At 48.2% G+C, this 16,724-nt stretch overlaps 1 protein-coding gene across 2 annotated transcripts in view; it reads left to right on the top strand.

The window, feature by feature from the left end:
* The window catches only part of Sardh (Sarcosine dehydrogenase), a 187,903-nt gene extending 171,817 nt beyond the window's left edge, over positions 1–16,086 (top strand). For both annotated transcript variants that reach the window (XM_075687072.1, XM_075687073.1), the window contains exons 18-19: positions 909–1,077; positions 15,069–16,086. In XM_075687072.1, coding sequence (XP_075543187.1) covers positions 909–1,077; positions 15,069–15,360 — 461 coding nt within the window. In that variant the 3' untranslated portion in view covers positions 15,361–16,086. The remainder of the gene's footprint in view (positions 1–908; positions 1,078–15,068) is intronic.
* The last annotated feature ends 638 nt before the right edge of the window (positions 16,087–16,724 follow it).

Below are 16,724 nucleotides of genomic sequence, written 5' to 3'. Positions count from 1 at the left end.
AACAATAAACGTCATCTGTCTTGTCCGCATTTCCTTTCTTTATCGCTGCGAGCACGGTACTTCCCAGCAAAGACGGCATGCGCGTTATCAGCATGACATAGCATTCCCGACAGGATAGTCGCGGGCGCGGCGTTTTCAAGAAAGGAAACGCAAGCAAGGCAAATGACGATTATTGTTGTGTGGCAGATATACACCCCAGAGGGTGTACCTTTGTCTAAGAGTGTAGAAACAGTTAATTGCGGAAAATAAGTTCCATGGGCCACTTACGCAGTTTGTTGACAAACGAGGATTGCACGCATTTATTTAACAATAATACGCCGTATGACAAACTGTGCGATAAAAAAAATAACCATAAAAACTCACCTTACGAATAATAAACCAGGGCACGTCTACCACTGTTATTTTGTCGCCATTGATGATTCAGGCCTTAGTGTGTACGTACAAGCCGCCGTCATGCATGCCGACATCATGCGAAGTCATGAAAGCGGAAACGAAATAATGCATTCTGATTGGCCCTGGCTAACTTGTTCGTGTTTCATTTCTCTACTATAGTATATGTGGTATACGAGCCTCCGGATTGTCGGAGTGTACTTGCCGCGTTACTATGGCTATCTTAGCCCGCGTAAAGTTTATTTTCAAATCAATAAGATTTGAGTCCGGCGTCCTTTTACTGGGTCTGGGCACCCGCCGCGGACGCGGTTCCGAGACCTTGTCTTGAAGCGGCTATCTTAGAGCTTTTCTACTTTTAACGAAGTAATCCTTATGAGGAACTTCGTTTCCTGTCTCGATGACTTTGTTACAACGAGGCCTTACTGTGTTTTAAATGGTTGTTACTTAAATTCGTGCCTACCTCGGTTCCCCTCATTCTCGCTGATGGCACACGCGGCCTGGTCCTGTTGTCTGCGCAGGCTATAAGCACTGGCACGCCGACCTGCGCATGGAGGACACGCCGCTGGAGGCTGGCCTGGCCTTCACGTGCAAGCTCAAGTCGGACGTGGACTTCCTGGGCCGGGCGGCGCTGGAGCGACAGAAGGCTGATGGCTTGCGCAAACGCATCGCCTTCTTCACGCTGGACGAGTGAGCGCGGAGGCACCCTTTTATTATTTAGTTATCTCGGTGACCGCAGGGCGCCGCTACGTGCTTTAAGCAGACGCTAGGTTAAAGCGACCAAAACGAATATTTTTAACTTTTAGCATTAAAAAAAGAAATGTGCACAGCCTGAGGAACTATGGACAGTGCAGTTACGAGTGTAATGGTCGTCCACATCAAGCCACTTAAAAATGGCGCCAAAGCGCTCACTGGTATTTAAAAGAGGCTGTTTGTGTTTGCATGTCGTCTCAGCTGCTTTCGCCGGTGTATTTGCATGTTTTATTGAATAATGCGATATCGCATTGAACATACGTTCAGTTTATGACGTGTTTGTATTCAATGCAATTTTTTATAGTGATTGGGTTGCTGTGGTGTATTGCGTCTACGTGAGTGTTTCATTGTTGTTTGCCCAATTTTACACGCGTTGTTGTTGTGCCCCAACATTCCGAAAGCGCATATGAAGTGGACAATGATAAATAATGCAGCACGAAATGCTGTTCGGAGTGCGCTTGGCATCAAATCACGTGTAGTCTTTGAGACATCTCTCACCTACCTTGCCAGGGTGATGATTGGCAAAGTAGAATTCTGCAGCTCCGCAGGAAGCAATAAATGACGAAGAAGGAAAAGAAACCTCATGAAACGCTTTGCGTATGACGGAAAGAAATCAATAAAGTGCGTGCATTCTGCTGTAGTGTTTTTAACGCTTGTGGTAAACGTGGAAGTATAAAAGTGTCTCTTTCTCACAATGACATTTTTGCATTTTTTAAATCTTTGATGTACCTTTCCTAAAGAATTACTCGCCTCAGATATTAAAACATTGCTTATGTCATATTGGCGAAAAGAAATAATACCTGGAAAATCTCCTCTTATAACTAAGATGTGTGAACGGTGTCTTTTTTTTTCTTGTATGATATATCCCTGCACAAACCAAAATTTTCCAGGTTTCGTGTAAAGACAGTAATGCGTGGACTATACTTGCCAATTTAGATTGTAATCTTGCCAATAGTTTCTAAGAAAAGGCACGTTGAATTATGAAACTCTGATGTAAAATTAAATATATTAAGGGTTCATTGCCGAAAAGCTGCTAAGTGTTAATCTAAAAAGGCATTCCCATTCAGCACGCAGAATTTCAGATTAACATATACAGTAGCTTCTACAGTGGAGCGCTAAAGCCAAGGTGACCCATTTAGGCTACACCACCCCCCACCCCGCCCCTCTTTTTAAACATGCACTAAGCAGGAAGCTGCGTTTGTGAATTACACTTATCTAGTGCGAAACGACCGCGCGTTTACCGTGAAAATTGGAGCCAGGAAATACTAAGAGGCACGATAGAAGGGTGACTGGTATAGTTGCTACGGCCATCCTAAAGTTCTCGCAGCAGCCGGCCGTGATTGCATGGATTTAGAGATCGTCTGCTCGGATCCAGTTAATCGTTTATCGGCAAATCAGAATCAGAATTGGTTTCATTGTGATGATTAGAAAGATTACAGGTAACGCAGTAGTTAATGTGGGAATGAATAAATGAAAAGTATAAGGATAGCAATATTTGATGGTTAAATATATTTAGTGCCTTTAGAAGTACCCTGCATGATCCCGTAGGTAATCTTCTGTTTTACTTTGGTTAGTTGTTCTAGAAATTTAAGATTTCTGTCTACTTCCATACCAAGATAATTACAGGAAAAACTTGCAGGGATAGAACTAGCGCCAAGAAAAATAGAAGGAATGGAGTAAAGTGTTCGTTGGTGGGAAGTGAATAAAATAAATTTTGTTTTCGACAGGCTTATATGTAGCTGGTTAGTATGGCACCACTCCAGCGGGCTGTGTAAATCGCCATTAAGGTTAGGTACTAAAGTTGTAAGACATTTATCGGAGTTAATGATAGTAGTATCATCTGCATAAAGTATACATTTCGAAGAAGAGAAGCAGTTAGGCAGATCATTGACATGTAATAAAAATAAAAGCGGACCCAATATGGAACCGCGGCTTTTAGGGGAACCAAAGGCACAACATAAGCTTCGAGGGCGTTTCTTGTGCAGGTGCACGTACGAGAAGATAGCTTGAAAATGATGACGTCACACCATACAGCACAGGCACTTATCTTTCTGCGCGAACTTACAAGAAACGGAAGGTTGGCCGCAATATTTTCCAGTAATAATTGTTTGCCCGCCAAATCAGTGGAAATTAGGTTTTGAAAGAATACTTTAGTGGTCTCAACTGATTTAATATTAATGTTTAGTGTCACTTTAACAATTAGGTCTGGTTGAAACGCTAGCGAAAAATGGAAAGCGCTAACCCCACAGCTCGCTTACAAGAGCCATTCTTGAATGTGCCATGCGGTTTCGCTTTGTTGCCGGTCGCTAGACGCGGTGCAGCCGCGGGATTCAACGTCTGAAAAGAATTGTACCTGCATAACGGCGAGCGTGGAAACGCAAATACTTGTTCAACATTTCCCTCTCCCTTCCTCTCTCTCTTGTTTCAATTTGACCTGATGGAACACCGTCGAATAGTTCCCTAGCGCCACGACCTTCATTGTGAGCCTCTTAATTATCTGGAGTGTGGCTAAATCGCTGAAACTCAACAACAACACCAAACGAAGGATTGCTTTCTTTTTTCTCTTTCTGTCTCCCTCGTGGCTTCCGTGCTCCAAAACTTCCGCTAGCACCAGTTCACGTGCTCGCGGGCCTCCTTGTGCGATGACAGATGGCCTGGCGCGGCCAGATGAAGAGGCGGCGTCGTTATTTTCCCCGCTGGCCGCACTGCTGCGCCTCGTTCTCCCGTGGCGACTTTGCAAGTGGCCAGCGCTGGCTGGACGTCCCGGATGCCGCTCTCTTTGAAGTTGGCAAGCAGCAAATGCGGACGCGCGCACGTTTTCAGTGTGGGACGTTCTATCACGTCAGCAATTATATGGATACTCAAGGCGCGTTCGCGCCGTCGGCGCCGCCGCCGGGCTGTGCGTCGGTGCTAGCTCGGCTCGCTCGTCGAGGGTTTCTCCAGAGACTCGAGAGAAGCGCGCAGTGCGTTTGCCTGCGAAAACGACGAAGCCTAGTGGACGCACCCTCCACTCGATCGACTCAGCAGCGCTCTCTGCCTTCCGCTGCTGACGTGAGCGTTGTGCGCACGAACGCTGGCGTTCCCGCTGAGCAGCTGTGCGTGCGTCCACACTGTGGTGCGCGCACTGGTTTGAGGAGAACGGACAGTATACACTGCGAGCTACAAACGCTGACGGCTTTAATGCGATTCACATTCTTAGGATGCTTCACGTACTTTCCGGTAGTTACCCATCGGTGTGTCCAACCGTTTTCTCGCCAACTTGGTTCTCTCGGCACACTCTAAAAAAAGTTTGCCCCCTTTGGGGTGTATATCTGCCACATAACGATAATCGTCATCTGCCTTGATGCGTTTCCTTTCTTGAAAACGCCGCGCCCGCTACTTTCCTGTCGAGAATGCTATGTCATGCTGATAACGCGCATGCCGTTCGTGACTGGAAAGCACCGGGCTCGCAGCGTTAAATAAACGAAACGCATCAAGGCAGATGACGATTATCGTTGTGTGGCACACCAAAGGGTGTAATTTTGTTTAAGAGTGTGGGTTTGTGTGGCTCTTCAATAACAAAAAAAAAATCCTGGAGGGAATCGAACGCGCGTCATATATATTAAGACAGTCTAGGCTAAAGATATATTTTACACTCGCGCCATACGCGGTCTTCGCGACGGCGCCTCTACACTTTTAAATAAAATTACACCATTTGTGCCGTGTCTTGCCACACGAAAATAGTCGTCATCGGTCTTAATTGTCCGTATTTCCTTTCTTTAACGCTGCGAGCCTGGTACTTTCAAGTCACGGACGGCATATACGTAATCAGCATGACAGAGCATTCTCGACAGGAAAGTATTGCGAGCGCAGCGTTTTCAAGAAAGGAAACTCAAGCAAGACAGATGACGATTATTGTTTAGTGGCAAATATACACCCCAAAGGATGTACATTTGTTTAAGAGTATAGATGACGCAGCATCTCCAGTGGGAAATGCGAAAGAGGAGCCTGGCTGCACACGCACCTCATACATGACGCGTTTCGGAGTTGGCAGTACGCTCTGTCGTTGCATTGCTTCAAAGCTAATCGCATTAACGTCGGTCGACATTCGTCGTGAGGTGGACTGCTGCCGCAGCTTTTTGCTTTTTTCTCATCTGGTACACCATTGAGGCGCGGCGCCTGCAAAGCCGGTGGCCGCGCTTCTCATCACGCCAGCGTTTGTAAGACGCCTGGTAGCTGCCAAGGCGCTGTTTCTGCGGTGCGCAGCAGAAGTTGCCTCGTGTGCTGTGTCGCCCCAACGTGTCCCTCCCGCGTATGATTAAAACATCGCCGAATGAACTTCAGCGCAACGGCAAACCTCGCTATCGCTTTCAATCCTTCGCCCGGAATATTGCAAAACTGCCTTTTTTTGTGCGTATGTGTATCCTGCACGGTGTAAGAGTTCTCGGACGATCTCGCCGCTGCCACCATTTGTCGGGGCTGAGGATCGTTGAGAGGAACATGGGAGGAACTAGGCGTTGTTAAGAACGACCCAGCTGAGGTGCAAGTTTTGCCAGCCACTTGTGACAGCGGTGGCAACCTCATCTTGGAACGCCACCGTTACGCTCTAGCCTCGTCGCCATTGTGACTAAAACGCGATCGGCAGAGCAACTATTGTTACCGAACCCACCAACGCCGGCCTGTTCTGCTATGAGCGGGGGAGTTGCCGAGGGAACGTCGACGAAGGCCGCTTCCCACGCGCCGTCCAAGACGCAAGACAATGGGCACCTGGCGGCGCGCTGTGGGGGTCAGCTCGGGAATAAAAGGCGCCTTTCCTGACGTAAGCCCCGAGTTCTACGAAGTCCGTCTGACGTCGGCTCCGGACCGTGAACCCGCAAGGAAGTGTGTGTGTGTAAACCGTCCCGCAGAGAGGCGACTTGTTTACTATGACTGGACGGCCGTTTCCGTCACCTGGATATCGGGGGAGGACCGAGTGTTTATAAACCGCTGTTGTGCGTCTGCTCATACACTCTTTCTCAAGCAGTCATGTTAGACTGATGTACTACATGTAGATACTGTAAATAAACCCATATTCCTCGTTCTCGATGAGAAGCAGTCCTTCCCTTCATCAACGTCCTCAGCGTGGATAAGTTGGACGACGGCGTGGGCCAGCTACCTTCTAATTCATGCCGGACTCCAATCTTGACAACGGGTTACGAGCGATGGGATTGAGCCCCCAATCCTAACAGCGTACAGGGTTTATTTAGAGTATTTACATATTAAACAAGAGATACATTCGACAGTCTAGCGTGGCTCCCAAATGGAGCACGCAAGACGAAGCATGCAGCATGCGAGCACGAAGCTCCAAACACACTGACGAGCACGAACACGAGCACAGAGCACGACGACGAGCACGAGCACACTTTAGCAACTGACAACAGCTGCTTATAAACACTCCATTGGTCCCTAGTTCCCTAGGTGAGAGAACCGGTCGACCAGTCATCGAAGTTGACCCGACGTTTGTCCATTATCTTGAGTCTTGAAAGGCGCCTCGGTTCCCCGAGCTGACCCCGCAGCGCGGTTGCCGGGTTGCCCATTGTCTTGCGCCTCTAAATTCCAGCGCTGCCTTTCTCCTGTAGTCGCCACGAGTGTCAGCAGACTGTGACGAATCCTGGGGCCCCCGTACCGCAAAGCCCCCTTTTGTTAGGGAAAGCTCTTCTTGCTGCAGAGAGACCATGACGACCCGGAAATCAGCCAACAATACGTTGGGTGCCAAACGTGGCCCGCCCTGCTGTCGTCACCGATTCTCCGAACGAGGCGCATGATGGATTAGCGCTGTCGTCCTCGCTGGCTCTCTGAAGGGCGCCAGCACCGCGGGTCGATCGAAGCACGTGCAGCGGGCTGAAATAGCTTTGCAGAGCAGTACCCCTGCCGGCCGATCCTAACAACGGTCGTTCGGATGGTGTGAGGTTGCGCACGGTTGGCAATATTTTGGGAATTTCAGGTCCGCAATGGGGAGGTGTCAAATGAGTACAGGCTTGAATAGTCTCAACCTGAATCCAAGGGCCATCATCATGCTTTTGGAGGATGGTGCAATAACCTTTATAAAACGTCAGGGTTACGGATCAGCTGAAGAACTGCAGGCGACACAACTTTGCAACCGTAGTCGCGTGTGCCAAAGCGTTGACCGCGAACGCTTCTAGATTTTTTTAATGAGTTAACAGGATTCTAAAAGATCATCTAGGGCATCTGCCGTAGGTTATTCTAATCTTGAGAATTCTGATCCTTTAGTTGGATTGCTTCAAGAGGCAGACATTGTTTGCACAAGAAATCGAAATATATAATTAACTAGTTAGCAACAATTTCACCAATTAACTGTTAACACTCATTACTTTAGGGTATACATACTGTAATTTACGAATGGTAGGTGAATTCATATAAGGCATATCCACTTGGAACGGATTCTGAAGATCACAACAGTTTCGAGATATGTGTTCCCTAATTGTACCGCGGAATGCATTGGTCTCCTAGTTAATTTTATTCAGCAATGGGTGTCAAAACGCCTTTTCTTAAAAAATAGTCAGTAGAACAGCATTCCATTTTAGTGCAAGTTTGACGGCGCTTATCTCAAAACTGCTAATAGCTTCGAAAATTGATTGCACTTGGATGTATCTTGCGATATCTCTAGATACAATTCATAAATTGCAGAATTTGCTCTAAAATTATTAGTTAACAGTTGATTAGTGAATGTTCTTAATTAATTATGTATTTCGACTTCTTATGCAAGTAATTTCTGCATCTTGCAGCAATCCAGCTGAAAGACTCAATTATTGTATCTGTCAATGGCGATATTTAAGATGTGTTTATATGTTGTCTCAGTTTCGCGCCTTAATCGGGTGAAAATTCGTCGAGCTAGAACGCGACCATGGTTTTAACCTCACAAAGCCTTACGTATCCTATTTGATACACGGAGTTTGAAACATAGATAAGGCGGGCTTAACTGCGGGAATTTTGATGAAAATCCATATAGTAGTGTTTGGACAGGCCTTAGTGATGGCGAAATTTCAATTATGAAGAGCTCAGCAAACAAATTACTAATTAAGTAATTACTATACTAATTAACTTTTAACTCAAGTAGCATTTCATCGTTGTTTTCGTTTTTGTATGAATGTACTCTTCATGACCGGAAACAAATGTGATCAAGTTTTAATTTTTCTTGATGTGGAATGATGTTTGAGCTTTCTGTGGTCAGCGTCTGTCGTCCAAAACATCAAACGTCATTTCGTCTTTCTGGTCCGTGTCAATCCAGCGCTATGACTCCATTTGTTCTAAAAATCGTAGCACACCCAGCGGGGGCTTTCAAGTATATTCTTTTATTTAACTGTATTGCTTAATTTCGCCGTTTAAGTGTTATTCAGCGGTGCATTGTAGTTAATCACTCGTCGATTGAATTTATGTATTGAGGCGTTTTATAGCATGATTGGAGTGACCTCTCGTTGAAGCGGCCGGTCGGGAACCGCCCATAAACGTCGATCATCGTAGAGTCTCCTTTGAAAAATGCGTAATAGTTAACTGTATATAAATGATCTACCATTAACAGTTGGACGGCGAAGCTCTTAGCAGCTCGCGCAGTGCGCAGTTCGCGACCCTCGCAGTCGTATAGGACCACAGCGGGACGCGATGACCAAGCCATAATAGCACACTCAGCAGGATGCTTTTCAGGACACGTCCCGACTGCGTATGGAAGGTTAGAAGATCGACACATTTTAATAGTTGTGACAAAATTTGTGTGTTTGGAGCCGTCATTTCGGCGGCGACCCGTTGTGACGGATCTCTCAGGTCGCCGGAACACGGGCCATCTGCTCTACCGCGGCAAAATTTCTACGAAAATGCTAAGGTATACGCGAGAATATGCATGCTAAGCCTGCATTGGCAGATAAACGGTCAATTCGTTCTGCTGTGATAACCCAAGAGATCACACTGGCTGCATCTCTGACCCTAGCACGTCTCTCTCTCTCTCTCTCTGTCTCTCCCATGTGCAGGATGTCGCTATATACATCGAAAAGCTTTCCACAGTACACTTGCAAGCAAACGCCATGTAGCGCGTGTACGAAGGTTTCCCATAAAAAAAAATGATGCACTTGTTTCGCTCAATAACACGTAGGTAATGGTATCTGCACATGCTATATCGAGGTTTTAGCCAATGCTGGCCAAGCGCTCTTGCTTCCGACGTTCAGACTCCAGAGGCGGCCAGTGCGCTGAGAGCCACATCCCTGCTTCAATTTCAGTTCGGCGGTCATGATTACTCAATGAACGACAAGGCACAGCGCGTTTCAATTGAAAAGGGACGCCTAATTATTGCTGTCAGAACAAAAAAATTACTTTTCGAGTTATTGTACCCAGAAATCCAGTGTAGTGGCTCATTCATGCGGTCCTCCTCCTCTTCCTTCGTAGCTCAGGCACAATTTGACCAGCCGGAGTTCTTTAACATGCACCGCAATTTAAGTACAGGAGCAATTTTGCTTTCCGTGTCCCCCATTGGAATGTGACCGCCGTGGTCGCGGGAATTAAGCCTGCGACCTCGTGCTCAGCAGCAGATTGCCATCGCCATGAAGCGACTGTGGCAAGTAATCGTGCGCTAACTATATGTTCCCCATAGCATAGTAGGCGATACATTCTGCAATCTAAAACAGTTCGCAATGGCACCGTCAGGCAGCATATTCAGGAGCATACCCCCTCCGGAACAGCGACATCTGATTAAGCAACTCCGGCGCGTGGAGCAGCGCTGGCACCTCTGCTATAAGTGTCGCGGAAAACGACTGGGCTTTCTAAGCCAGCTCCAATTTGGGATAATGACAGCTGATTATCACCGTTGGTGCGCGCTCTGCCTCGCAGTACAGCTTGAATGCTGCCTTGCACGGCCCTGCAGCGCCGCTGGAGCGCCGCGAAGCGATCAATAGTTTTTTTTTTCTCACTATCCGCTACTTCAAGGCGCACCGCGACCTTTCATATGCCGAATTCGCATGATTACACAAAATGTGATATAGGTCCCTGCGTGTGCGATCCATCGGGGAATTAAGCAGAGACATGGTATTTAAAAAAAAAGAAAAAAAGAAAAGGTTATATTTCGCGCTGTGCCAGAAGTCAAGTGAATTCATGTTCGCGTTTTCAGGTGCAGTTTCATTTCCGCTTGTCGAGACGGCTCAGGCACGCGTCCCGAACGAGCACTTGGTTTTGTGTGCATATACTGGGTGTTACGTGTAGCTTGAGCCAGACTTTCGAAATATGCAAATGCTACATAACTGGACAGAACCAAGTCAGTGTTGTTTGCCATTGCTTGGAGATACTCAGAATTAGTTAATTAACTTATCAATTATTGTAATTAGATGAAAAGTGTCAGCGAGAAAATTGTAGATCAACACGAAAATCTCCTGATACAGCTTTCCGTTGCTCAATACGTGCTACATAAAACTGTTTTTCCGAGCGTGAAAGAAGCCCGCAAGTACACGCAAAGTGCCTCGAGCTGCCAGTCGCGCGGCCATGGGCTGCGGCGCTGAGGGAATCAAGTTCGAGACCAACCGTCGGACCAACTTGATTCACTGATTATGTGCCACTAGGTACGGGCCGCTCTTCAATGACAAAAAAAAAATATCCTTTAAAATTTCTCCGGTGCTGGGTGGAATCCAGACCGCGTCATGTATATTCAATATTGTCCGAGTAAATATTCACAGACGCACCACGTACGCACTTCGCAGTAGTGCCGCTAAATGGCGCAGCGTGTCCAGGGGGAAGCGCCAGGGAGGAGCCCGGCTGCAGGTGCAAGCCTCGTGCATGACGCGCTTCGGCGGTGGCAAAACGGTGTGTCGCTACGTTGTTTCAACGTTAGTCGCTTTAACGTCGACATCCATCGCCAGATGGGTTCTGCCGGAATGTTTCATTCCAACCGATGCCAGACGAAACAGTGCGAGACATGCCGCGTGTGTAATGGCGCCTGCTATCGCGTCACTGCTTCGCATTATGGGCGAAGCTGCAATTTTCCCCCTGCGCAAGAATGCCTCCAAATTTATAGGATACACTGTAAAATAATTTGCACCTTCAAAAATGAAAAAACGTGTAAAGCTGTCTATAACTCACACCCTTAGGGTGTGATTTATATAACTGGCACCATAAAGGTGTGAGTAATAGACATATTTACACCTTTTTTCACTTTTAAGGGTGTACATTTTTGTACAGTGTATCCATAGGCTCTGGGGCTTAATGCTTTGCTCGCCAATTCGAAAACAGGTTTTCGGTGGCAGCAAACAATGCCGCCTATATGTGCGTGATATGCCGGCTAAGTGTGTAGAGTGCATATCCTAGAAGATGTTATGATATCTGATTGCTGATCCGTGAGAAACGATGCTCTCCAACCGCACTTTCTTGGAGCTCGGGCCGGCGGAGCGCTGGTTCTTGAAATCACGAATTTCTGGGGAGGGGGGGGGGGGGCACGGTCCCGTTGTGCCCGCCCTCCTCCACTGGCTTCGCCCCTGAGTTAAGGTTGCCAACCGTCCCGAATTTAGCGAGACAGTCCCGAATTTTAAGTAAATGTACCGTGTTCAGAATTCATACAGTTGGGATGACCAAATGTCCGGACTTTTCTTGTTTTGTTTTCTGCTGAATAACAATCAATAAACGAGATATTATTTTGATAATGCCTGGCTGCTTGGTTGGACATCTTTCTCTTTTGTTTTCTGCTGCGTTGTCATAAACATAAAGGCGGTTCTGTTTTCTTTGAGGTTCCAGTTCTGCTGTAGGCCCTAACCCTTCACAGTGCCTCTATTTGTATTGGTAGCCGTGTTAGCCAGGGAACTACCGCATCTTCCTTGATGTAAGCCTCGAACATGGTATACGACTATATACAGACTACACGTGCAAACTAATGGCGAATCCTGGCACTGACTGGGTTGGTCGGCGCCATTCAATTGCCCCCCCCCCCCCTATATTCTCTGTCCTAACTTCCTCCACTCGAGAGTTGGCAACCCTACCCTGCGTACGTTAGATCGGCTCTTGGTAATCAGACTGATGGATTTAGAGGCGGCAGCTTGCGTGTGCCTTCTCACGAGTCACCATTGGCGTCTGTTAGTGTTAGCGACGCCACATACCTCAGACATGTTGAATCCTGGCAGTTACGGACGATAGCTGTCACAAATGCCCTTAGTCACGGGCGCCGAAACGTATCCGTGTGTTTTGTTTACACCTGGCTCAACTTCATCTTGGCAGCTTACATGCTACCGCGGCTGAGAACCCCTGGCCGGTTGCGCAAGGCATGACTCACTGTCTGCTGCTATAAACGCGACGACGCCACCTCCTCTGAGATATGTTATATACGAACAGAATAAGTAGTGTAACTCTAAATCAGTGCATATACACGCAGGCGGCCGCTTGTCTAGATCACTGGTGGGATGCGCGTCACTGAGTTTCGCGGCTCCTTCTTCTTTTCGCACGGCCAATGCAGTTGCTACGGCGCTAACTCTCACTTCGTGAGAGTCCCAGCGTCGGTTCTTCCATAGCTGATCGTTTTCGATGGTCGACGATCGTTTTCGATGGCGGACGATCGTTTTCTCCGTGCCCTTTGGTCTGCCGCCGACGTCTCACCTTCGAATCGGTGCAGTGTGCCGCCTTGTGTGTCGGGTCGCGGCGCCGTGACATGTCGAGGCGGCTCGGGAATCAATCGACGCGCGCGCGGTTCTGCGCCGGCTGCTGGCACGGATTGTCTTCTGGCGTGAGACCGGAAAGCACGAGACACGGCCGCGCATCAGACTCCATTGTCTATCGAATGGCCGGAAGCCCGCGTAGGCGCACGGCGGCCGCCCATGGTGGGGCACCGCGACAGGAAGTTTCTGGTGGCACGCCGGCAGGAAGAAAGTAATCCGTGCCCGAAGACGATCTGCTCTACGTCTACGGACGACTCCGATGCGTGGCGAGCGGCTTGTAGCTAGACTGCGAGCCTCGCTCTTTCGGATTGGTTCGTTATGAGGGCGGGGATCGATAACGTGAGTGGCAGTGCGAAAAAAAAAAAATCAGGCACCGAGAGCACCATGCTGGTTGACAAGAGCGCACCGCCCCTTGTCCACGTGTTATCTTTCTGCGGCCTGAGAGGCTCCTTTGTTTATTCAGGCACCGCCCCAGCAGAAACCTGGGCGCGTTGCGTAAATCGCCCTACTGTGCGCCACTAAGCGCTTGCTCTGCACTGTCTGCGTCAGCAAGATAGTTATTTAAAAGCGATTAGATTAGCTCGGCTTCGCGCATACAGCTATAGTTCAGGACGGCTACACGACCTTCAGTCGCTCCCCGTGCGCCCACATTTCTGAAATTTTGCTAAATCTGTTACATTAATTACAGAAATTGTTGTATATCAACGTGTCTTTATGTGCTATATATAGCTGCTATACGCGGAATTCACCCAACCGGGATAAGCACTTCACGGCGGACTATATATATACAGACTTCGGCGTCGGCAGGAAACGTGCCTCTATCAGTACGTTTCAATTGTTGAAGTTGTTGAATGAATGAAGCCAGTAGCGCTTCGGCTATACTGGCTCACGGCTTGTCAGGATATGGTGTGGCGATATAGCTGAATCGAGACGGCGAGTATGAAATGAATGTCGAAAGCGCAAGAACAGACGGCGCGCGAGCGCTCGACGAAAGGGAAGCGCTCGCGGCCAGCAGCACCGGGGCGCCTTGTGGAGACAGTAATTCACGGTTTTACTTCGTGGTGTCCATCCATGTGTAGCATTACTGTTCCCTTAAAACACGCTGTTAGCCTCCGGCTCAGGCTGTTGTGCTAGCTGAGAGAGAAATGATTTCAGCATCCGTTTGCTCGCTGAATGACGTCAAGCCCTAACGAATCGATACGGAAAAGTCTTCTTTAAGGTTATAAGCAAGATTGATGTATACAGTCGGCCACTGAAAGTTTACAGGACATGGCTTTCGCGACAAATGTGAATTTATTCTTTGTTGAAGCATGACGCTTCTTGTTAAATGGATCACTGCGTAAGTCGCGATAGCGATATATACTACATACTGAAACTTTGAATTCAAGACTATGTGCCCAGTCTTTACGGCACATCGGCTTTTTCACAAATTCCGTCTCCTATGAACTCATGTGGACATTGTATATTCGTAGGCGTTACCTGTGTATTCAAGTGAGTGTTAACCAGGAGTGCCTTAGAAGGAACATTGATTTTTCTTTCATGACCAAGCCAAACCCTCTAAGGTCAGTTTTGTGAAGCTATCGAGCGTTTATCACCTCTCTGTAAGCAACAGCCACGCCTTTTGTTGAGAGCAACCAGCTCTTCTGTTAGGTAAATGTCAGTGGTTGACTCGACGACTTGCAGTCGTCCAGATTTTGTACCGGTTAGCCTGTATAGGACATAATAAAAAGCTTCAGCGTGCCCGTATGCATATTACCATTGACGGAATGTTAAATACGCAGACATGAGAGCAGCGCTGGCGGCACCTAGTGACGTATAGATCGAGCGAAGCGTTCACTACCGTTATTGCAATGACGGGTAATGCATATACTACTCAGTTGCTGGTGTAAAGGCGTCGGCAACAGCGTAATCACGAAATATAGTTATTTTCTTTCGGCGAGGATATATACCCTGAATCAAGGTTTCTGACGCCTTGAGGTTGAACGAACCGCCGCAAGAAGTCGCCATCCGCGCTCTTACCGCCTTAACGTCTGTAACGTAACGTCTGCGGCGTTACATTAGCCCACCCAAGCATCTTTGCGCACCCGAAGCCTTGCGCCCTGCCGAGTTCTTTTGTATTCGTTGTGCGTTCTTGTGTTTTGGTGTCTTTCGTACCGGTTTGCGTCCCCTGAACTTTGGGTGCGCGTTACCTACAGCTCCCTGTTATTCCGTACTGCAAAACCTGTATACGGAGAGGGTAAAACCCTCTAATGGGAAGTTTTCTCTGCGCGAAAACAGGAACGTGGCGCTGCACGGACTGGAGGCGATCTGGCGCGACGACGAGGTGGTGGGCTTTACTCGACGCGGCGAGTACGGCTTCGCCCTGGGCCAGAGCCTGGCCTGCGGCTACGTGAAGCGGCCCGACGGCGCTCCCGTGTCATCGGACTACCTGGCGTCCGGTAACTACTGGCTCGAGTCCCTGGGCCGTCGGTTCAAAGCCACCTTCCACTCCAAGGCCCCCTTCGATCCGGCCAACAAGAGAGTCAAGGGCGTGTACGACGAACCGCTGCCCTGCGACAGCCGCGCCTGAAGAAGCCTGCCGCGCTCGGAGGGCGTCTCTGGATGCCCGCTGTGTGAGACGTGTTTACACTTGGTGACAGCCTAAGAATTCAGTACAAGCCCCGCCCAACCCGCCGCCGTGGTGGTGCAGTGGCTATGGCGTCCTGCTGCTAAACTCGAGGCCGCGGCTTGGACTCCTTGCAGTGTCGGCCGCATTTCGTTGCGGGGCTGAATGAGAGAAAAAAAAAAAGCTCCTGTACTTAGATTTGGGTGCACGTTAAAGAAACCTAGGTGGTCAAACTTGATCCGGAGTTCTCCATTACGGCCTCTCGCATAACCCCACCGTTGCTCTGGAACACTAAACCCCACCAGTCAATCATTAGACAGACTCTACCCACAAAACCGTACTGCTTCTTCCCTATGTGCATCTGATCTCTAAAAAATAGAAGTTCACCTCCGCTGTGACGCCACGGTAACGCCAGGGTAACAAACGAATGTTTGGTTTTGCGCATCTATACAAGTTCTATGGGAGTTGGACAGCTGGTTCAAGATGAAAAGTTGGAGGAGTTCGTACATAAGTACTCTTCTCTCTTGTGTAGTATTTTTTTTTTTTGCACTGTCCGCATCACTATACAGGGTAGCGGGGTATTTGAAGTTGCATTCTTATGCTGTCACCGGCTACATGTGCCGCGCAAAGCAAGTTACGCCCGCGAGCAATAGTCTGCAAACCAGCAACATAGAATTGAGAACTAGGACCTACGAGAGAACATTGCACAGGAAGAGGACGAGGAGGAAGAGGAAGAAGAAGAAGAAGAAAAGGAAAGTTCTATCTACGGGTGGATGTAGCTTTGCAGAGGCATGCAGAGGCGGAACAGTTTGCTGTAGAAGAACGAGATGGCGCTTTCGACGGCGCGCTGCACGTTGCCGCAGCAAAAGCTCACGAATACGAAACCACTAGTGATTCTGCCCTGCTACTGTGCGATCAACTGTCGAAAATGTAACTTGGTTTAGAACGACAGAAAGCTGAGCTAGTTGGTAAGGATTCATTATGCAAAAAAGAAGTGAGGCGTGCAGAGAGGACACAAGAGTAGAGAAGTGCACAACGACGTTCGTGTTGTGCACTTCTCTACTCTTGTGTCCTGTCTGCACGCCTCACTTCTTTTTTTTGCATAATGTAACTTCGTGTTCGCTAACGCACTGTGCTCCATCTATGCTGCAAAAACGTGTAATGGTAGAGGGAAGACTTCTGCAATACTTCGCTGCAAAAGTAGTGATAGGCATATTGAAGAATGGAATGAATCTGTGTGACCAAGTCCACGGACTGCTGCTACACGAGGACTGCGTGTGTTGCCGGCCTTTCGCGATGCACGGCTTTCCTTGAAAATTAAAAAAGAA

This window comes from Dermacentor variabilis, chromosome 1 (assembly GCF_050947875.1).
Source record: "Dermacentor variabilis isolate Ectoservices chromosome 1, ASM5094787v1, whole genome shotgun sequence".
Classification (NCBI taxonomy): Eukaryota; Metazoa; Arthropoda; class Arachnida; order Ixodida; family Ixodidae; genus Dermacentor; species Dermacentor variabilis.
This window is presented reverse-complemented; position numbering and strand designations above follow the sequence as displayed.